Source organism: Eumetopias jubatus, unplaced genomic scaffold, assembly GCF_037043125.1.
Source record: "Eumetopias jubatus isolate StellerSeaLion01/CBP00866 unplaced genomic scaffold, mEumJub1_p1.0 scaffold_2, whole genome shotgun sequence".
NCBI lineage: Eukaryota > Metazoa > Chordata > Mammalia > Carnivora > Otariidae > Eumetopias > Eumetopias jubatus.
In genome coordinates, this window is record NW_028274808.1 from 76962653 (window position 1) to 76986169 (window position 23517).

The 23517-nt window shown below is 34.4% G+C and overlaps 1 protein-coding gene across 5 annotated transcripts in view; it reads left to right on the top strand.

The window, feature by feature from the left end:
- Nucleotides 1–23517, top strand: part of LRBA (LPS responsive beige-like anchor protein) — a 741906-nt gene that overhangs the window by 566822 nt on the left and 151567 nt on the right. For all 5 annotated transcript variants that reach the window (XM_028125276.1, XM_028125281.1, XM_028125278.1 and 2 more), the window contains exons 45-46: nt 14834–14974; nt 16005–16124. In XM_028125276.1, coding sequence (XP_027981077.1) covers nt 14834–14974; nt 16005–16124 — 261 coding nt within the window. The remainder of the gene's footprint in view (nt 1–14833; nt 14975–16004; nt 16125–23517) is intronic.

A 23517-nucleotide genomic window follows, 5' to 3' on the forward strand; every position in this document is an offset into this window, starting at 1 on the left:
TTAAGCAGCCTTCAATGACATTGTTTTTTAACATTAGTCAGAATATGATAAACTGAATTAACTGAAATGGATTGTGGTTAATATTACTGTCAGGGTGATGAATAATCCTGACATACACCAGCAACACACTGCCAGTCAGTAATCCTCAAAGTGAAGTATTTATTCTCTAATCATCTGAAGTTACTGTGGTGTGGAGTGACCATTCATTATTATTTATAAATGAATTGTTTTATTTATACAGCATTGCCTGTTTATCCCTTAATACTTCCTGTTTTCTTAGTTTAGTGCTGGGTGTATTAACTTGGGGTAGATTCAGCGTAGGGAACATATACCTACCATGAATTTACGTAAAGATTGTTTTCAGAACACCTAGAATTGGGTTGTGTTTTTTAAAGTTTACTAAGTACTGGTTTATAGTAGCAATAAGGTTTATGGTAAGCTCTACTTCCAATTTCAGTCTGGGGTATGTGTGTGAGTGTGCGTTTATAGAGAAGAAATGTAGTAGGAAGACATTTAAAAAACCTGCATATTGGGGTACCTGGGTGGCTCAGTTGGTTAAGCGGCTGCCTTCGGCTCAGGTCATGATCCCAGGGTCCTGGGATCAAGCCCCACATCGGTGGGGGGTGTCATTGCTCAGCAGGGAGCCTGCTTCTCCCCTGCCTGCCGTTCCCCCTGCTTGTGCTTGCTGTCTCTGTCTCTCTCTCTCACTCTCTCGTTGTCAAATAAATAAAATCTTAAAAAAAAAAAAACTCTGCATATTTGTAGCTTTCTTTTTTTTTTTTTAAGATTTTATTTATTTGACAGAGAGAGACACGTGAGAGAGGGAACACAAGCAGGGGGAGTGGGAGAGGGAGAAGCACGCTTCCCATCGAGCAGGGAGCCCAATGTGGGGCTTGATCCCGGGACCCTGGGACCATGACTTGAGCTGAAGGCAGACGCTTAACGACTGAGCCACCCAGGCGCCTCAGTAGCTTTCTTTATATACTTGTGTGTGTCAACTTCTCAACTTCTCATTCTTATACTTCCCTCTGATATTCAAAACTTATTTTTATGTGAATATATAGTGTGTTTGGGGGGGCAGTTATTACTTTTTTTTAGTTGAGATATAATTGATATACAACATTCTGTTAGTTTCAGGTGTACAAAATAGTTATTTGATATTTGTAAATATTGCAAAATATTAATAATAATATTATCACCACAATAGGTCTAGTTAAACATCTGCAGTGTACATTTTATAGTGGTAAGGTAGTATCTTTTATTTTAGTCACATGTCCACATTGCTGTCTAATTCTTTATTCCCAAAGTCCACTTACTTGAATTAAACATAAGTTTATGTTGAATAAATGTGCTTCTTCAAATAATTATTAATTTGCTGGTTAACTGTTACATTATTCTGAGGACTGGGTCAGGAACAAAAGTGAATGAAATAGTCTTTACTTTTTAAAGAGTCGTATAACTGAATGTGTGTTATATAGGAACCATTTATAGGAGAATAATCTAATCAGAAACATTTTATTTCTGTGTGACTTAATTTTAAACTGTCCCACTTTTGAAAAGGATTTTTGTTTTTAATGTGAGTTCAGAGCCTGGTGATGGGTATTAAAGAGGGCACATTCTGCATGGAGCACTGGGTGCTATGCACAAACAATGAATCATGGAACACTACATTTAAAACTAATGATGTAATGTATGGTGATTAACATAACAATAAAAAATTTAAAGATTAATGTGAGTTCATGATTTATGATGTGAACCAAGTTTTTGTGAGTGGAGAAAGGATAAATTCTAAAAACAAAAAACATTGGCTCAATATAAAAGGTAGAATAGACAATTAGTTACATTTTTTAATGTTAGGAAGAAAAGAAAATCAGTAGTTTCACTTAGAAAGATATCCTGTAGGGGCACCTGGCTGGCTCAGTCAGAAGAGCATGCAGCTCTTGATCTCGGGGTTGTAAGTTTGGGCTTCATGTTGTGTATAGAGATTACTTAAAAATATTAACAAAAAAAAAAAAAGGAAAGAAATATATCCTGTAAAACAAGAAAAACCTGTAAAACTAAAAATATTAACAACTTTAAAAAGTAAATTGATTAAGTTAACAAATTAGGGAAGTTATAGGTCTAGTATGACATATCTCAGCAAATTATTTGAAAATCTGAGTGATACCTTTCTGATAAATAGACAATGATTAAAAAACAGTAGCATTCAGAACTGTTCAAATCATTTACAACCCTATTCTTTAATGCCCTTGATAAACTTGAGGTATCACTTTATTACATCTTTGTAGGATTCTGTCTTGGGCCCTGATTTGTTCAACAGTTTCACTAATATTACAAATTGATCATACAACTTGCTTTGCAGTAATGACAATAAAAAATTTTAAATGATTTTGCATAATGAAATACATGAAATACTTGAGTGAAATATAAAAAAATAATATGAAATTTTACACTTAGTCTTATAAATTTGTAGTACAAAAAAACAGGAGGAAAGGATAAGGAAAGTCAGAGTTAAAAATATCAGTGGCAGTAGTCTTGTTAATGGGAGGGAAGATCAAAATGTGGCATTTGTTTCTGACCTGTAGCCTCTGGTCACGTAAAGGGGACTGTTTATTGCAAGAGGCCTGTCAATTCACCATATACATGTATAATATACGAGAGACTATCTTACTGGAAAAGTTGAAGGCTTAGATGACTTTATGCTTATTATTAACCAACAGTGATTTGGCTTTTCTAAAAATAAATTGGGTCAAACATAATTATTATTACACTCTTATATTGTTTCTAATGTGACCTATTTTTAACCTATAATATAGGTACAAGGTAAGGGTTGAAGTTGATTTTTTACAAATGAATGTCCAATTCTTTCAATACCATTTATTGAAAAGACTATGTTTTCTCATGAAATATCTTGGCACCTTTGTTGGAAATAAATTGCTATATATGTGTGGGTCCATTTCTAAACTATTCTGCTCAATCAATCAGTATGTCTTTTCTTATATCAATCCCATACCGTCTTGGTTACTGTAGCTTTATAGTAAGTCTTAAAGTCAGATCTTGTGAATCCTCCAACTATATCCTTTTTTTTCAAAATTATTTTAGCTATTCTGGTTTCTCTATTTTTCATATAAATTTTAGAATCAGCTTATCAGTCCTGCTGAGATTTTGATTGAGATTACATTTCATCAGTAGACCATTTTTGCTAAAAATTATATGTTAATAATACTGAATCTTTCAATCCACGAATGTGGTTTATCTCCATTTATTTAGGTTTCCTTTAGTCTCTAATATTTTACAGCTTTTGGCATACATAATTCTTGTACATATTCTGTTAATTTACCCTTAAAAATTTCATGTTTTTAAGAGTTATAAAATTTTCTATTTTAATTATTATTTCTTATATACAGAAATACAAATGAATTTTGTACATTGATCTTGTATTTTGCAACCTTGCTAGACTCAATTTTGCAACCTTACTAGACTTTTTGGGACTTTCTACATAAATGAATATATCATCTCTGAATGAATACTTACTGGATTTATACAGTGTTGACTAGAAATGTTGAGAATGCCTTGCCTTTGGTCTTAGGGGAAAAGCATTCAGTCTTTCACCATTTTGTATACTAGCCACTAGGTTTTTCATAGCTGCCCTTTATCAGGTTGAGGAAGTTCCCTTCTGTTTCTAGTTTGTTGAAAGTTTTCATTATCGTTGGATATTGAATTTTGTCAGATTTTTTTTCTGAAGATAATCATATGGTTTTCCTTTTTTAGTCTCTTAAAATGGTAAATTTTATACTGGTTGATTTTGGATTCATTTCTGAGATAAACCATACTCGATCGTGATGTATTACCCTTTTGGATTTGATTTGTTAATATTTGCTTAAGAATTTTTGCACCTGTGTTCATGAAGGATACTTGTCTGTAATGTCCTTGTCTAGTTTTGGCATCAGGGTAATGCTGGCAGAACAAAATCAGTTTTGAAGTTATTCCTTCTTATTCTGTTTCCCGGAAAAGATGTCATCCTTAAAGTTTTAGTGGAATTCATTAGTGAAACCATTTGGGCCAGGAGTTTTATTTCTGGGAAGGTTTTTTAAAACTTCAAATTAAATTGATAGAGGGCTGTTCACATTACCTTTCTGTTCTTGGATGAGCTTTGGTAGTCTGACTTTTTCAAAGAATTTGCTTATTTCATCTTTTATTCTAGATTTTGGTAGTTTTTTTTCTTTCTTTTTTCTTTCTCTTTCCTCCACCACCCCCCCAACCAAATCAGTCTGGCTATGGATTTTATTTATTTTTCAATTACTTTTTCTGTGTTCAGAAAAAGTGATCTTTGCTTTTTCTACTATTCTTCTTTTTTCTTGATTTGGATTTAATTCCTCTTCTTTTTTAGTATTTTTTTTAAGATTTTATTTATTTATCAGAGAGAGAGGGACAGAGGCAGGCAGAGGGAGAAGCAGGTTCCTTGCTCAGCAAGGAGCCCAATGTGGGACTCGATCCCAGGACCCTGGGCTCATGACCTGAGCCGAAGGCAGACGCTTAACCGACTGAGCCACCCAGGCGTCCCTCTTTTTTAGTATTTTAAGGTGGAAGCTTTAACCTATCGATTTGAGATCTCTTTCGGTTTCTAATGTAAAAATTTAATGCTACATGTTTTTCTCAAAGCACTGATTTTACAAGGTCCAACAAATTTTTATGTATTGTGTTTTCATTTTTATTTCATTCAAAATCTTTTCTAATTTTCCTTGTGACTTTTGCTTTGACCCATGGATTATTTAGAAGAGTGTTGTTAAATTTCCATAGGTTTGGAGATTTCTCAGACATCTTTCTCTTGTTGATTTCTAGTTTAATTCCCTTATGATTGGAGAATATACTTCGTATGATTTTCAGTTTTTAAAATTAGTTGAAATTTGGTTTATGGCTCAGAAGATGATCTGTGTTAGTTAATGCTCCATGTGTACTTGAAAAGTATGCTTCTGTTGTTAGGTTAAGTGTTCTATACATGTCATTTACAACCAGTTTGGTGGTATTGGTTAACAGTGTTGTTCATATCTTAGATATCTTTACTGATTTTCTACTTGTTCTATTGATTACTGACAGAGGGGTGTTGATGTCTCCAACTACGATTTAGATTTGTCTATATATTTTTTCATTTCTATCAGTTTTTGTTTTGTGTATTTGAATAATTTGTTTTGGGGTGCATGTTATATGAGTTGAATTGTGTCTCCCAAAACAATATATTGAAGTCCTCCCAAGGACTTAGGTACCTTAGATGTGACCTTATTTGTAAAGAGGGTCTCTGCAGATGTAATCAAAGTAAGATGAGGCCATTAGGGTGGGCCCAAATCCAATGTGACTGGTGCCTTTACAAGAAAATGAAAGCACCATGTTAAGACAGACATCAGAGGAGTGAATATCATGTGGTGATGGAGACAGAGATTGGAGTTATGTTGCCACAAGCCAGGGAACACTTTGGGCTCCAGAAAACTGGAAGAGGCAAGGAAGCACCTTCCCCCTAGAGGCTTCAAAGAGAACATGGCTCTGCCAACAACTTGATTTTAGACTTTTAAATTCCAGAACTATGAGACAATACATTTCTCTTGTTTTAAGCAACTCAGTTTGTGGTACTATGTTACAGGAGCCTTTAGGAAACAATTACGAATTGTTATGTTTTCTTGATAAATGGATCCCTTTATCATTATGTAATGTTTCTCTTTATACCTGGTAATAGTCCATGTTCTGAAGGCTACTTTTTCTGATATTAATATAGCCATGACAGCATTATTTTATTATTTGCACTATCTTTTTTCTATTAATCTACCTTAAAATTTACTTATTTTTTTTCCTTAGCTGTGTGCAGTCTGCATGTAATGTCATCAAAAGAATTCTTTTCCTCTGACTTTTTTTCTTTTGTTTCTAGCATTTATATTTGATTCTTTTTTTATAGTTTCCTGCTGTGCTGAAATTTCCCACCTGTTTGTGTAAGTTTTCCACCTTTTCCCCTAGATCTCTTAGTATGTGAATCATAGTTACTTTAAATAACCTTTCTGATAGTTCTAACATCTGCGTTATCTCTGAGGCTGGTTCTTTTGATTGCTTTGTCTCTTCACAATGGGTCATTTTTTTTCTTATTATTTTAAGCATCTCATAGTTTTTGGTTTAATATCAGTAGAGACTGGGATGTGAATACTATTTTTATGCCCAGAAATGTGGGTGCCTTTTCTTATGTCAGGCATTTTGTGTGGGGAGTTCAGTCAGTCCAGGCAGTAGGTGAGCTCAGTTGGGTTTCTTATCATCATTGTTACTTTAAGCACAGCATGAACTTCACAAATTCCTCCATTTCTTCCATTTGAATTTGTCCTTAGTATGGTCCTAGGGTGCTAGAGATTTTGTCTCATTGTTCCTACTCCACTCTCTGGCGGATCCTCTAGGCCTGTGCCACTGAGGACTTCTCTCTGCTCTGTTGCCTTTCCCTGGGAGTAGATTGCTGTTGCTCGATACTTAGTGCCAGGCTGATGGTGGGGGTAGGGCAACTCCTCCATTCTCCTGATCCAACATCACTCTTGAGCAGACCCTCTGGGGTCTTCTCAGTGTTCTTGTCTTTACCCTGCATGACATCCAGACTCTGCCTTGTGTCTGTGGCAGGTCGCAGGCATGAGGGGTTTTCTCATCCCTCTTCCAGTAGTAGCAGACCTCTCCTTTGTATCAGTGCAGAATCCTGGCTCAAAAAGAGTTTTTTCCCCTTCTTGTAAGTGAAAAGTCTTTTGCTTTAACTCTACCCCAGAAGCAGTAGATTTTTGCCTGGTCTTCTGGTAATACAGAGTTTCCTATCTCTTTTCCAGGCCCTGGGATGAGAGCATTTGGTATTCTTCCCCCATCAGCCTAAGGGTTTTGATTCATTTTAAGAGAGAGATTAGGGGAAGTGGGTGGTATTTTGTGCCTGTCCTCCTTAATAGCAAGTCATATGCTATCTCCTCAAACTTTCTGATTGTCCAAGCCACCTTCTTCGTTCTTTGTGGCTCCCAATTACGGAGGTTGTGCTAAGACCTGTCAGCGTCCCAGAGGTAAGGGTCTCAGTCAGCAATTGGTGCAGGTTGATTGGAAGCCAGAGGCTCTGGCAGCAGCTTTTAAAGTTTGCAAGTAGACTTCTTTCAGGGAAAGACTGGCAGCTGGACATTGACCTCTGGGGAGGGTGGGAGGGGGGAGATAGCCTGTTAAAGAACTGTTTGTTTGCTATGGTCCTGTGGGACCTTGTGAACAGAAGCCCCAATGGCCATGAGAACCAGATGATCAAGGGATGCATCTTCTAGGGGGCAGCCATGAAAGCAGAAGTGCCAGACCTGTGTACAAGCTCCTTCCCAGGAGATATTGGTAATATGGAGAGGCCATATGGAGAGGGAGAATGCAGAGATGGTGTATGCTGGCTTCTCTAGTAGCAGGGGAGGATTGCAGTTCCTAGATGTGTGTTAAGATAGGATCCTGACTCTCAGGCTGCAGCCTTTAAGATGTGCAAATAGGCTCTTTCAAGGAAGGGCTAGGAGATTGGCATTTCTGTCTGCTGTCTCAGAGCTGAGCACTGGGGTTTAGCCAAGCTGAGTCCTCCGGAGCCAGTGAGGAACTGTGCGATTTTGGTTTGGTTTTGCTGTTGTCTTACGATCTCATAGATGCAAGCCTCATTAGCTTTCAGAGCTATGTGTTCTGGAGGGCCTCTCTCACAGATGGAAGTCTTAACTTGGCGGGGCTAGATGTTGGGTCCAAAAATCTTCACTCCTCAGGGAGAAGCTGTGAGTTTTGAGTTCCTTCCTAATTGTATGCCACTGTGTTGGAGGTGAAATTTGTGGCAAGAGTGTGTCACAGCCTTTCCTACCTGGTACCATGTTGGTTTTTTTCTTGTTTGATAGGTAGCTCAGCTAGTTACAGGATTTCTTCAAGAGGGAATTGATCCATGTGTAACTGTAGATTCAGTTTGTCCATGGGAGGAGGTGAGTTCAGGAACCTCAAGTCATCGTCTTAGACTGGAACTCCCCATGTTAATGGTCTTAACTGTTTCTTTAAGTGGAAAGATGAATCTGTCTGAGAATGAATAGGCTTTATTATATCGGCATTGGGCTTCTTTGGTGTTTATCATTTTCATAATTACTTAAAAATTTTTTTCCCTTTGGCCTTGGATTGTTAAAATTGGGGGGCTTTGGAGGGGGAGAGTTTCCTTCCAGGCATTTAGCTTAACACTGGCAATGGATTATCAGATTATTTTAATCAATTTCTGTGCCTTTCTCAAATTCAGGTAAAAACCTATAGTAAAAATCACTTAATATGAACCATAGCTGAATAACGTAGAACTGCAGAGACTACTAAATCTACCAATGTGAGCATTTGAAATGATTTAGATTCTACATAGGCACAATAAGTAAAATGGAATACTTTCTTTTTCCCAAGATGTGTTTCTTAAAGTGAAATAGTATAGTAGGTATATGTTTAACACCACTTGCAAGAAAGTGTGTTTTCAAGGGATTAAAAACTGCTCTGGTACTTGAAAACAAAAGTGCTTATTTGTTAACTCTAAAAGCCATAGTAGTGTGCCAGTGAAATTTTTTCCTTGACAATATTAAATAAAATGTAGAGTGTGTGAAGATGAGTGCCAAACCATTTCAGCCATATATAGCATATGACAAAATACCCTAAAAGCCAAGGTTGAGTAAAAATGCTGATCAGGCTGTTTGTTATACTTGTCATTTAGATAAAAGAGCTGCTACAACTGACACAGAATAGTACTGTACCCCCTAACAGTGGCAGCATGGCTTAAATGGCAGAGGCTATTCGTTTATTTTCTTCTCTTGGCAGTGGGGGAAGAAGGCAGGTGGTGGAGAAGCACATAATAAAATTCAGTGGCTTCTTTAAAAAAGTTTAGCAGCACAGAGAATTAAAGGCTCTTATTGGGTTCATGGTTGTGGATATATAACTATAAAAGTTAAAAGAAAAGTAAAGCCATAACCTTTGGTGACAATATTTACCGTTTTGTTCACTTTTTTTTAAGCTATTTTTGCCAAGCATCTTTCGGTGTCCCCTAGCAAAATATTTTTTTTTTCATTTATGAAACCTTCTGCTAAAGTGATATCCACACACATTAGGTAAGTAGGGATAACTAGCACATTTTCAAAAGGATCTTCAATCTAAACCTCCCATGAAAGGATTTTAATGACTTTGCAAAGTCAGCACCAGCATTTTTATCAATCCACACAACCCAAATCATTCTAGGATTTGCTAGTCAATTTAGTTAAAGTTGGTTCTAAATCTTGCTCTGCCACTGGCTTAGGTAGCCAATCATTAATCGTCATTTAACTTCTCTGACTCAATTTTTTGCCAAAAGTTAGGAATGCTTAATAGGTTTATATATTAAGGGGCTGAGGTGAATATGAGGTAAGTTATGTAAGATTCTTAGAACCTTCACTTAAATCCAATACATGGTAACACTGTCATCAGATAGAATGGACCCTTTAATCTGTATACCGTATTTATTTCTTGTGATCTTCCAAACCAAATCATTATTCTCTAATCAGAAATGGTCCTTTATGATATCACATTTGCCAATAGTCCATTCCCTTTCATTCTCTGAATTTGAAGTTTTTTTTGTTTAATCCATTCATGAATATTAGATGCCTTTTATTTAATTAACAATATTCAGTCCTTTAATCTGGCATGTTTATAACATAACATTGGATTCCTGTAACATGGAGTTCAACCATCTTGTTATATTTTCCTTACTAACTTTTATCCCTTATTTTGCAATGGCCCTCTTTCAATGTCTGTATGTCTATCCTACTTCCAGGAAAAAATTAAATAATGTAAAACATCTCTTGCACATGACCTCTGAAATGCTGTAGGACAGGTTTTATGTGTAGTCATAGAATTAAAGGAGGTTATCCAGTTTCCTAATCATACCAAATGAAGATGACATTGGAGATGGCTTTAGGCCAGTCATCCAGGTCCTAAGCAAGATCCTAAAAATCGTTATGCTCTTTTACCTCCCCTTCCTGAGCCCCTTTTCAGTTTTGACATCTCTTCACCATTCCCTATAACCATAAAATGTATCTTTTATGATACCCTATCCTTTAGTGTTTCCAAAGGCCCTGTTTTTGTGTCTTATGAACCAGAATGATCCTTTACTTTTTCTTTAATCTTTTCTTCTGCTTCTGATCCCCAAGATGTTAGGATCTAGTGATTTTCCAAAGAAGGCCTTCACAGAAAGATGTAAAAAAACCTCTTTTGAGACTTGGATTTTAAAAAAGAAGTTTGTTAACTCAAGCAAATCTCTGCTTTGTTGAATTTGTGAGACTCCTTGCCAATTCCCTTCACCTTTCTTAGTAACTATAATCATGGTCCATCAGTTTGGAACTTCACTTCTGAAAGGTTGATATAAATTAGAACAATTCACATATAAATCTCAAAAAGAAGAAGGATTTATGTCAGTCATGGTGGTAATAACAATTACAACAACATTAATGGCAGCTATGCTTCTCAAGTACATTCTTTGTGCCAGGATCTCTGCTAAGCATTTTACATATATTATTAGCCTTTATGCCAACCTATTAAATAAATATCATATTTGAAAAATGGAAATACAAGAAAGTGCTGAAATTCAGAAAAATAATTTGTAATTAATACAACAGTTTTAGATGGATAAAATGACCCCAAGACTGGATTTTTGAGTACTGAATTTGTGTCTCCTAGATTTATGTTGACTTTGAACTAGGTTACTCAGAATACTTCTTCATTTTTAAAACAGGGATTTCTAGCTCACATATTTACTGTGAGAATGTGTAATAATGTCTTATAAACTGCAGAGTGTAAGCTGGGGGTACTAATTAAATAACTTCAGGTAAGATTTCCTAAAATTTTAAAAAAGAAAAAAAACTTAGAATGTATCAACACTATAAAAGCTGTTTCTTTGTACAGCCAACTTTTACTAGTAATTAGATGAAAAAGTCTCTTATGTGCCTTTGAAGGGGTCTGTGAATCCAAAGTTGTTTGTTTTTAATTGATATAGTAGAAGATGGTTGTAATTTGCTTGATGTTTCATATGCTTTTCATAGTAACATTTGGATGCCCTTTGGACTTTTAAAAAATAATTTTGCTTTTGGTTATTTTCTTGAGGTAGGGTAATTCAGTTTATTGGGACTACTGTGTACTATTAGGCTTCTGACAGGTAGTGCACAGTACTGTATGTACCATTAAAGATCATCATTCTTTTCTAACAGACTCTACCTAATTTCATCAGGCTTGTTTAATAGTTTTTTTTCTTAAATATTCATCAAATAAACTGCAAATAGTAATAAATATTATGAATAATTTACTGTGTGCTAGGCACTGAACTGGGCATTTCACACACAGTATTTTTGTTTCTCTACTAATTAGTAAAATTAACTTCTTAAAGAAGACAATAAAAAGATTTTTTTATTGTATTACTCTTAAGAAACCTGATTTAGAACGTTTTGTTTTGCATATCGTGTTCTGGAAGGTACCATTAGTATTTCTCCAACAGAATACTTATCACTCTACCACAGTTGTCAGTTTTGCTATTTGTGAGATAAGAATATCCTAGGAATAGTGACTTTTTTTCTATTTATACATTTTCAAGAGTTTGGTGTTCCTTTTTTCCTTAACTTCTCTTTTCGTACTTCAAGTTCTTATTTCCATTTTTTTTCAAACATAATGCTTCTGATAATTTTAAAATAATTCTATTTTGTTTGAACCACTTTTTTATCTTGTGATTCAAGTTATAGTCTGTAGATTTAAAAAAATCTTATTTGTTAGCTTTTTGTAATTTGTAAAATTACTTTTCTATATCCTAGAGCCATTTCACTTTACCTTGTTCTGACCTTGAATTACACTTCTTTAATCAATATCCTATTTTTCATTGATTTTTTTCAGGAAGTTATGACCATTTTAAATGACCAGTATTTTTGTTCTTCTTCCTTTAATCAGTTTCCTGATTTAAAAAAAAAATTCTGTCAAGCTTTTATAGTTAAATTGTACAAAGAGCTCCCTGTAGGAGATATTGCTAGGCATCTTCCTGAATTGCCCTCCAATTGTTACTCTTAATATATTGTATAAATAAGAGAAGCCATCAGCATTTACTTTTAGTTCTTTTGCAGAGATGAATAAACATCTTGAAATGCTGATTTAGACAATGTTTTAAAAATGCTATGATGCACTTTGGTGTATGACTGACTGTTGCTTAGTTAAATGTTTTGCAGCATTATAACATAGTTGGATTCAGCTCATCTTTTAAAGCAGTTGTCAGAAAAATATGGGCCAGCATGGTCGAATGTATTAGCTCAATACATTGTCTCCATTTTATTATGAAGCTGCTGAGGAAGCTGTGATATACAGCACTGTCATTACAGATCTATTGTTAGGATGGTTCCACAGTCTTCTTTGCACCACCATTAATTTATAGCAGTAAACAATATGTAGCCTTCCAACTGCAGCAAAGCAGAATCTTTTAATGAGGTGGATGTTATTACCACAATAAATCAGTGCTTTCGCGTAATGTATAATTCAATGTGTGTATTCCCACTGTAACTTCTCTGAGTAAGCTGATAGTGTATCATTGTCATTGCACAGCTCCACTGGTCTTTTTTTTTTTTTTTTTAAACCTTCTTTTATTTGGGGACTTCTTTTTTATATGCTTACAAATAAATGTGGTATGTCTTGATAGCTGTCCTGTAGCAAGCTTCAGAAACCAACTGTAACAATAACAGCCAGAATCAATACTGTGGGTTCTACCTATATGGATCTCTGCATGAAGCCATTTATTTCTCAGATGCTACTGAAATCAATCCTAATTGGTTTTAGCATTATATTCAAGAAACGTGATTCTATAACTATTGATTTTGGAGGTATACTCATTTGGAGAGTAATAAAAATAGGAGCAGATAAAGTGAATACTTAATATGCTGCAGAACTATACAAAAGGAGCATTGATTCTATTTTTAATTCACATAATTTGTCTTCCAATGATGTTATTTCTTCGTTCTTTCCTTTTGTATGGCTTGGTGTTTAGGGACAACAACTAAAATATGTTTAAAGGCATTCCAAATTGATTCTGTAACAAAGATTTCTTGGAGTCACTTCTATTCTTAACTGGCATAAATTTAGTAAATCAGATTTAATTCTTCTGTACAGAAACTAATGCTTTAAAAGACAGCATTTTAAACTAGTATCCTGAGATTGATAATTACTATTTTAGATAGTAAAATAGTAATCGATGAAAGATTTTTAAAAATTTGCTTGTAAAGTAAAAAAATGACAATATAAAATGTTGATTCAAACCAAACTATTGAAAGAGGACAGTGCTAAAGATAGTTTTTAAAAAAGTTAATAATTAATTTAAGAAAGATAGTGAAAATGATGAATTTAAAATGTTGCTGTAAATCACATATTAACATGAGAAGCAATTTAAAAACTAGTTTAACTTTGCTTCATCTTTAACAGAATATTTCTGAATACATCTATTTTAAAACCCATATTTTTTATTTATTTCAGTTTAGCATATCCCCCGTAAATAATAAGATATTTAAAATATTTTCTTTCTTTTATAAATGAAGTGACTAGGTGCTCATTTAAGAAAGTCATCTTAGCTTTTTCTCTTTTTTCAGTGAAATGGTAATTATATTTGAAATAAGGAATAGAGGTTTTCTAGAGATCAGAATGTTTTATGAGAATGAGTTATTACTTAAAGCAGGTGGTTTTTAACATTTTTGGAGACCTCAGACCCCTTTGAGAATCTTAATACTTTGTATGTCTTAAGAAAATGTACTTGTGCATAATCACAGAAAATTTTGCATTTTTTAATGAAATTCATGTATTCCCTAAATAACAACAGCTGTAGCAATAATAATGATACCAGCTAACATTTATTTAGCTCTTATCTTATGCCAAGTAATGTTCTAAGTGTTTTACAGGCTGTTATTTCATTCAAACTTTACCCCAATCCTGAAAGATAATCTTAAAAGTAGCATTCACTGAATGTCAGGCATGGTTTATAGGACTTTACATGTAATTACTCATTTTATTTTCCAAAACAACCTTCAGACTGGGTAGTATTACTATTCTAGTGAGCCCACATTCTTCAGCACTTTGCTGTACGGCTTTTCGGTCCTCTACTATAATGAATCGTTTTCTGGTATAAACTCATAATCTGTCTTCTATTATTTATACACACACACACACACACACACAGACATACACACATACACTTTATTTATTTCAGGCAGGGATGTTTTTATCCTCTTAATTTTGCTTTCACTCATACTAGTAGAAATTTCTAGATTGACATTTAATCCCTTTTTCACTCATTTTCTTCCTTGCACTCCTCATTCCCTTACATTTTTGTTTCATCCTCTTCTCAGAAGCTATTGTAAATTAATTCTCTAACATCAAGATTCTGTTTCTGGGTTTTGCTTCTAATTAACTAAATAGGATTTTATAGGTGCTTTCCAAACTATTATATAGCTAATATTCACTTCATGTAATTGTCTTTATGAAAATACTTGTTATGGTCTGACTAAAAACCTGTATTCAACAGAAACTGTATTCAACATTTCACTGAGAAATGACAGGTTTCTCCTTCCACTTACATGTGTATGTTTAACCTGCTTTGGAAAAAATTTTTCCATCCACTCTGAATGTAGCACCATGTTTTAGTTTCAATAGAGTATATGTGTATATTTAAATTGACTTTCACTTGCTAATAGGATGACATTTGAAGAAAGAAATAAAAGATGATTACATTTATGTGTTCTTGTTTTGTTTTCTTTTTCTTCCACATTGGCAGCCAATAGGAGCTTTGAATCCAAAAAGAGCAGCATTCTTTGCAGAGCGTTATGAATCATGGGAAGATGATCAAGTTCCAAAGTTCCACTATGGTACTCATTACTCAACTGCAAGTTTTGTTCTTGCATGGCTGCTAAGAATAGTAAGTTCAATTTGAATAATAAACCATGAATAACTAAATTCAGTGTTGTGGAAAATACTCAATGATTGAAAGTTGTTGGCATCTTTTTTGAATGCTAAGTTTTTTTCAGTGATTAGGTTTCTAATTATAAATATCTCTTTATCTCATTTGGTATGTATTTGATAACATGTTGCTATAGAATAGCCTTAAAAATGTTTCACCTGGAATTATATGAATATTTTTCTTAAATTTGCCTCTTCAAATGGTTGATATCTCATCAGATCCTAAATTGTAACATATGTTATTTTCAAATGTAGTATATTAAAATAAGAACTAAATAAGATTTTGTTCAGATAGCATGTGTTCCTATATTTTAGGAACTTCAATTGCCCCAAATGGAATAAGTTATGTTTATAGATTACACCAAGGCTACTGTGTATTGATAATATATTGGTTAAACAAGAAATGTTTCTGTAAAATTGAAAGGTGATTCATCTACTAGAAAGTAATTTCTTTGGGAAAGCATTAGCAGCACATCATTAATTAAAGCTTGTTAGAAGGGTACAGGCAGACATAAATCCTAGAAGTAATTTATAGTGCTTAGCTAATTTCAAGCAGTTATCTACTAATATGTGTTTAAGTGTTCTTTAACTAAGAGGAGGCTTTTAAATCTTCCAAACATTTTTCTTTTCTTAATCATAAATTAAATATTGAGCCATAACAATAGGAAAATTACATATTAGACTATTTCCCTGTACTATGAAGAAAATGCAGTCTAATGTATGTTTGAATTTTATTAATAAATTGTTCTTGAAAAGGGAGTCTGAAAAATGTTGCAAATGCCAAATTTTGGAAGTATTTCTTTTGAAACAAAACTAGTTTAAGAACATTAGTATAATAATTTAGATATAATTCCCATTCTGTACCTAGTTTATATATAGCTGGCTAATGTCTATTAGTCATTAAAGTATCTAAATGTAATAATTTATAAAAAAAACATGTTTTTATGCATGAGGAAACATACGGATTTTTTTAATTGCTTATTTTTTAGGAACCTTTCACAACTTATTTTCTAAATTTGCAAGGAGGGAAATTTGATCATGCAGATCGAACTTTTTCATCAATTTCCAGAGCTTGGCGAAACTGTCAGCGTGATACATCTGATATTAAGGTACAGACATGTTTCATTTTACAGTTACTATTCCCATTGTGTTCTTTGTTGAATGAATGTTGACAGTTTCTCTCTTGCAGCATAGAACTATTTACTGAAGAGAAGCCTCAAAGGCTGAGGCTTTAATTAAATGGCCAAGAACCACTGTATAGCATCTCTCTGTCTGTCTCTGTCTCTCTGTTCTTTTTTGTCTGTCTCTACCTGTCATATGTCTCCCTGTCTCTTTCTCTTTAGTTGTAGAATGGTTGTTTTTTTCCTCCTTGGAATCTTTTTAAAGGAAAAATACAGTAGTATGAATGTAAGGTAGCATGCTCAATGGTATTACAAACTCAATAAATAAAATTAATAGTCAGAAAAATACTATGAGAAGACTCTCAGACTTTTAATTTATTTAATTTTATTTTACTTCATTTTATTTTAAGGATCCCATGTCTCTTAATCTTTTACATGCTACTAATTCTAAATTCATACCTGACTCTGCTTGATATAAGGTTACATTATTATTGAGGGAAAAGAAAAGTTCTCCTATCTATATGTATGTTCACTACTGTAAGAAATCAAAAACTTTGCATAATAGCTAACATAATCCTTACTAGATCTTTGTTTCTACCCTCAGAAATTATAGTATTTTATTTTCATGACATACTGTCTCTTTCTCTAGATGCTGTTGAATATAATGAGATATGCCTATGGATGTGAAATTCCTTATAGTCTCATAAAGAAATATGACTTATATATAAATATTTATATTTATATATAAGAAAATGATAGGCACCATATAAGAAATATTGGGGTTTAAAAGAGGAAAAGTTACATTGCTAATGTTTATGTTACTATAGGGTACCTTTAAAAAATTTAGTAATGATAATTATATCTTTTAGGTGTGGTACTTTGAAGACTATAAAATGTATTCACATACTTTATCTTACAGTAGAGCATAATATTACTTATATCAAAGATATTTTATTGAAGAAGATTACATCATATGCAGAAATAATCTTTTATGTTGGGACATCTATAGGATTTTTTGATATTGCAAATAATGTACTCTGAAATACTCTTGAAATTATATATCATATTCTTTAAGAGTCATCAGTAGAGGGCTCCTGGCTGGCTCAGTCGATAGAACATGTGGCTCTTGATCTGAGGGCTGTGAGTTCAAGCCCCTCTTTGGGCCTAGAGCTTACTTTAAAAAAAAAAAAAAATCAGTAGATGATTTTGAAATGGGTAACTAGATAACAGTAAATCAGAATAGGTAATAGATTTAATAATTATTTTTTAATTCTTCCAATCTCAAAGCTATTGAATTACTTATTTAACTCTTTTGAGAAGTAATGAGGGATATGGACATAGGAAAACAGTGATAAGCCTAACTTTTTTGTTATCAAATTGAAGACATGATTTTTTAAAAATTTGTTAATTCTTTCATTTGTTAAGCATCTCATGACCAAGTTATAACCTCATACTTAAGTTTGGTACTTGAAATTTAAACAAAAATAAAATTATGAATTTGAAAATTATTTTTTCCTGCTCCATAATAAATGGATAGTATATATCTTCAACTTTCTACCTCTAAGTACTAGACATTCCTTCTTAATGCTTTGTTAGACAAAAGGTGCATATGATAGATCTGTGTAGTTCTGTCATCTCTTTTTCCTAAATCTCAAGCCTTTTTCTGTCAAGATTCTTCAGTTAGCACAAGTCTAGTTCCATTTTCCCAAACACTTACCTTAAAATACCCTACCTGTAAAAAAAATTAAAAACCCACACAAAACAGCTGCAACATTAAAAACTAAAAAACAAAAAAATAAAACCCATATGAACTTCTTTAGCTTTCTTCCTAATTTTTCTTATTCCTTCACAAATAATAAACACTTAAATTCATCTCACTTTCTTTTGAATGCCCCAGCAGGCTTTAATAAAAAAGCTCCAACTACTAGACAAATAATAGAATTTCAGTTCTTGCTATTGTGCTACTTAATTTCTGGCTTCCTAGCTGTGTTATATAAAGCATCTATATGAAGAAGTAGAGTACAGAGTTAAGGAAAAAGTTAAAATTTTTTTAAAAATTTCAAGTGTCAAGTTGATTTGGCCTGAATAAAAATATAGTTTCATTGATAAATATTATTAAATTATGTTTAGAGGCAGAGAAATTTTCTTCAGGACTATTTGCTAAAGCCTACTTGCTCTTATAACCAATATGTATAGTCTCCTTTTTTTTTTAACTGTAAAATACCTGTAGGGTAGATAGGACATTGAAAAATTACATTCTCTACATTGATAACTAATTTGGTCCCTACAACTTTTCAAGTACTTTGAAAAAGTATGTAATACATGGTTACAGAGGCTAAAGAGCCTCCTTATACATGGCTAGATGGTCCTTTTAAAACTGAGGAGGGGGCGCCTGGGTGGCTCAGTCGTTAAACGTCTGCCTTCGGCTCAGGTCATGATCCCAGGGTCCTGGGATCGAGTCCCACATCAGGCTCCCTGCTCCACAGGAAGCCTGCTTCTCCCTCTCCTACTCCCCCTGCTTATGTTCCTGCTCTTGCTATGTCTCTCTCTGTCAAATAAATAAATAAAATCTTTAAAAAAAAAAACAACTGAGGAGGTATTTAATCTTGCTTCTTTTCTTGTATCCTGCCCTTTTAAAAGTGTTACATTTTAACACTTTAGAAAGCACATTTAAGTTATTATGATAATATAATGTATAAGAATAAATGTATAAGAAAGCACATTTAAATCATTATAGTAGTATAAATATTTCATTGAGATATTACATTGCATTTCAGATGGAATCATTAATTATAGTGTGATCTTTATTTGTATTGTCTTGTTGAGGTTTCTGGAAATAATAAGAAAAATGTTAAACAGTACACAGAGGATAGTGAAATATGGGTGGTGAGAATCACGTTACTGAGTATACTCAATATACATTGAGTATATATTCTAAAGTATACCTTGCTTGATGAATATGGTATACATTTTCTAAAATGTTTTCATGACATTTTACAAAAATGAAATGTTGTGGGGCTCCTGGCTGGCTCAGTCAGTAGAGCATGCAACTCTTGATCTTGGGGTTGTAAGTTTGAGTCCCACATTGGGTATAGAGATCACTTAAAGAAAAAATCTTTAGGGGCACCTGGGTGGCTCGGTCGGCTAAGCGTCTGCCTTCAACTCAGGTCATAATCCCAGGGTCCTGGGATCAAACCCTCCATGGAGTCCCTTATCAGCAGGGAACCTGCTTCTCCCTCTCCCTCTGCCGCTTTCCCTGCTTATGCTCTTTCTCTGTCAAATAAATAAATAAAATCTTTTAAAAAAAAACAAAAATGAAGTGTTGTGAGGTAGATAGAAGATTAATTTTTTTTCAGGGAAAAATAATAATGTGATAACATTTCTAGTATTTAACTGTTTTTGTGCTGAAGGGGAACTGTTACTTTAGTATCTTAGAAACCCTATTTCTTGCATTCTGCTAATACTCAGAGGATAACTTACTAAAAAAAGGTTATCCTAGTGAATTATTTTTTTTCAGGGAAGAAAAAACTATTAAATTTTACTGAAGTAGTCTTTGAATTTTAGCATGACTTACCATTTTAGAGTTCTGGGGATCATTTGTATTTTCGGGTATCATTGGTGGTTTCATTTCAGATATGACCCTAGATGATGCTTTTCATTCTGCCTGGATAAACTGTTAGAAGTGTTGATCAGCTCTTTAAGTAGGCTTACTACTGTTCTGGATGTGTGGGTGGAGCAGTTAGTTGAGCATCTGACTCTTGGTTTCAGGTCAGGTTCTAATCTCATGGTTGTGAAATAGAGCCCCACTTCGGGCTCCATGCTCAGCCCAGAGTTTGCTTGAGTTTCTCTCTCCCTCTCCCTTTGTCCCTCCCCCCACGCTCTTTCTTGTTCTCTCTCTCTTTAAAATAAGTAAATATTTTTTTAAAGTAGGATTATTACTGTTTAATAGAAATATAATGCAAGCCACAATTGCCAACCACATGTGTAATTTTAAATTTTCTTATAGTCACGTTTTAAAAAGTGAAAAGAACCATGTGAAATTAATTTTAGTATCAAAATATTGTTATTTCAACATGTAACCAATATAAAATTATTAATTAGATATATTCTTTCATACTGTCTTTGAGATCTGGTATGTATTTTATATTTATAATAACATGTATATTTAGACTAGCCACATTTCAAGTGTTGAATAGCCACTTGTAGCTAATGGCTACTGTATCAAGCCCTGTATGCTTAGGACAATGTTCCTGATGTTGTACTTCATCTAAATATTGATAGGTAGTGGCAATAATAGGTATTCTTGAGGATTGAAATAGGATATGCTAAAATTGGGTTGGAGAATCATCATTGTGATAAATAATATTTTAAAATCCCCAGCAGGTTCTGTGTTTCAAGTTTTAAAAACCCACTTAAGGGATGCCTGGGCATCCATCTCTTGATTTTGGCTCAGGTCATGATCTCAGGATTGTGAGATCAAGCCCAGGGTCAGGCTCTGCTTTGGGCATAGAGCCTGCTTAAGCGTCTCTCTCCCTTTCCTTCTGCTCTGCGATATGTACCCCCCCACCATAGCTCATGTGCATCCTCTCTCTCTAAAAAACAAACAAAAAAACTCACTTAAGTTTAGAAACTGAAGTGCAAAATAGATTACTGAACTATTATGACCAAATTCTGTGAAGCAAATTATGGACTCATAAAAATTGAATGAATTTCACTAGGTAATCACATCTAAATATTACATAAATATCTAAGCTTTTCTATCAGTTCATGTCACTGATTATTCCCCTGGCTCTGAGGCAACATACTCATTTCAGGGACCTTAGTGTCAGTACATTTAATGATTAAGTACAATCGGACTTGCTCAATTTAAATTCTTTTCCTTCTCTCCTATAGAAATTATTAATAATTAAGATTGAAGAGGGGCGCCTGGGTGGCTCAGTCGTTAAGCGTCTGCCGTCGGCTCAGGTCATGATCCCAGGGTCCTGGGATCGAGCCCCGCATCGGGCTCCCTGCTCAGCAGGAAGCCTGCTTCTCTCTCTCTCCCACTCCCCCTGCTTGTGTTCCCTCGCTCGCTGTGTCTCTCTCTGTCAAATAAATAAATAAAATCTTTAAAAAAAAAAAAGATTGAAGAGTGGAAGGAGTCATAAATACCACCTAGGTTCATTATTTCAGAATGGAGCACAATAGTATGTAAATCTAAAATGAAGATTAATGGAGAACCATACTTCTCCAGAAGCCCAAAATTTAGGACAATAATACAGTACTAAAAAAACCTATGCTAAAATTTTAGTAAAATTTGAGTAAAAAGTTTGAGGGAGTCCTGAGGTAATATTTAATTTTAAACTTTTTATTTTAATTATGCACTATCAGGCCCTGGTTGTGATACAGCACCAAATAAGACACAGTCATTGCCTTTGATGAACTTGCTCCATAGAAGAGATACTGACAATAAAACAGTCCCAGCAATTTGGTATAATTAAGGCTATGTGGGCTCCTAGATAGAGCCTCAGAAATGAAAAGGAGAGAGGAGAGGAAATCCAAGGCCTAACATGAGGGGCCATATAAGCTTTGGTAAGGAGGTTGAAATTTATCCAGGGACAATAAGGAGACATTGAAAGGGTTGAGGTACAGAGACACGAACAGATTTTGTGGGGATTTTTTTGTTTTTTTTTGTTTTTTTTAGATTTTATTTATTTATTTGACACAGAGGGTGACAGCGAGAGAGGGAACACAAGCCGAGGGAGTGGGAGAGGGAGAAACAGGCTTCCCGCAGAACAGGGAGCCCGATGCGGGGCTTGATCCCAGGACCCTGAGATCATGACCTGAGCCAAAGGCAGTCGCTTAACCAACTGAGCCACCCAGGCGCCCCAGATTTTGTGGTTTTAAGAGAACACTGTGGTTGGTGTTTGAGTATGTATTACACTGTGAGCAAGAGTGAAGCAATCGGTAAGCTGCAATTAGGGGAGAGACAGTGGAGTCTTGAACTCAGTAGTGGAAATGGTAGTAGAGAAATGTAGGTGAATTTAATTATGTGTTTAGAAGGTAAGAACTGTTGAGATCTGGTGATTGATTGGTCTTGTAAGATGAGAGACAGAGAGAGAAATTAAATTCGACTTGGACATGTGTGTAGAGAACACAGAAGAACAAGTTTAGTTAGGAAATAAGTATCTAGCTCCCTGCCTTCAGGCAGAAAACTTCCTGTGACAGCCGAACTAAAATCCTCAAAAACATACTTAAGTCAGCATTTATTGATTATTTATCACATGCAATACATACTAGACAGCACTTGGAGTAAAAGGGTAAGGTAAACACAGTTCTTTATTTTACATACCTTCTGATGATAAAGACAGGTATATATAAACTATTTTTAATATAACTTAGTGAAAAGTGGCATAATAAGATATAAACACAAATTAATTCTGACTGGGGAGGTGAAGTTGTGGGTGACTTCATAGAGTGAGACTGGACTTGTATCTTAAAGGATGCTAGAGAGTCCTAACAAACCTCCCAGATTTATGTCTCTAGCCTGTACATTATCCTGGTATCTAACTCCCTCCTCGATATCTCCCTTTGAATATATAAAATGTATCTCAAAATTAACATGTTCAAAACCAAATTCCTGATCTTTATTCCTTTATTCCTTCAAATGTGATCTTCTTACAGTCTTTGCCGTTTTAGTAACTGGTTTCCCAGTTGAGAGTTAAAAGCCTAAGTCCTGGAATGCAAGGCTCTATGCCATCTACCTCTGCCTCCAAAATCCTATTAGCTCTTGACTTCTTTTTGTTCTGTTTCCCTCCTTGCTCACTCTGTTCTAACCGAGCAGAACCCCCATGGTATTCTTCAAATATTCCAGTATCTTCACAATTCAAGGCCTTTATTTTTACTTTTCCTTTTTCCTGAAAAATTCCTTTAGATAGCTTCATTCCTTCACCCTTTTCAAGTCTTCGCTTAAATGTCACCTTCTCAGTAAGAACTTCTCTGTCCTCTCCATTTAAAATTACATCCCTTACCCCAAGCCCTTTTACTCACTTCCAGTTTCATTTTTCTTCATGTTACTCGCCATCTGACATAAATATATTTATTTGCCTGGTATGTCTTATCCTGCTGGAACATTAGCTCCATAACAGCATAAATTGGACTCTTTTGCTCATTGGTCTTTTCCTAGAGCTTAAAGCACTACCTGGAACATAGTGGACACTAAATTAAATATTTATTAAATTAATACTTGGTGAATTCTGAGCGAGGAAAATGACATGAATGTAGTCAGAGAAAATGCTTGGCACCTTGGGGAATGTTTATTGGTCTGCTAACTTGGTCTTATGTGCTTTATGTGTGTAGGAAACATAAAAATGGAGAGACACTAAAAGGCAGTTGTGGTCCC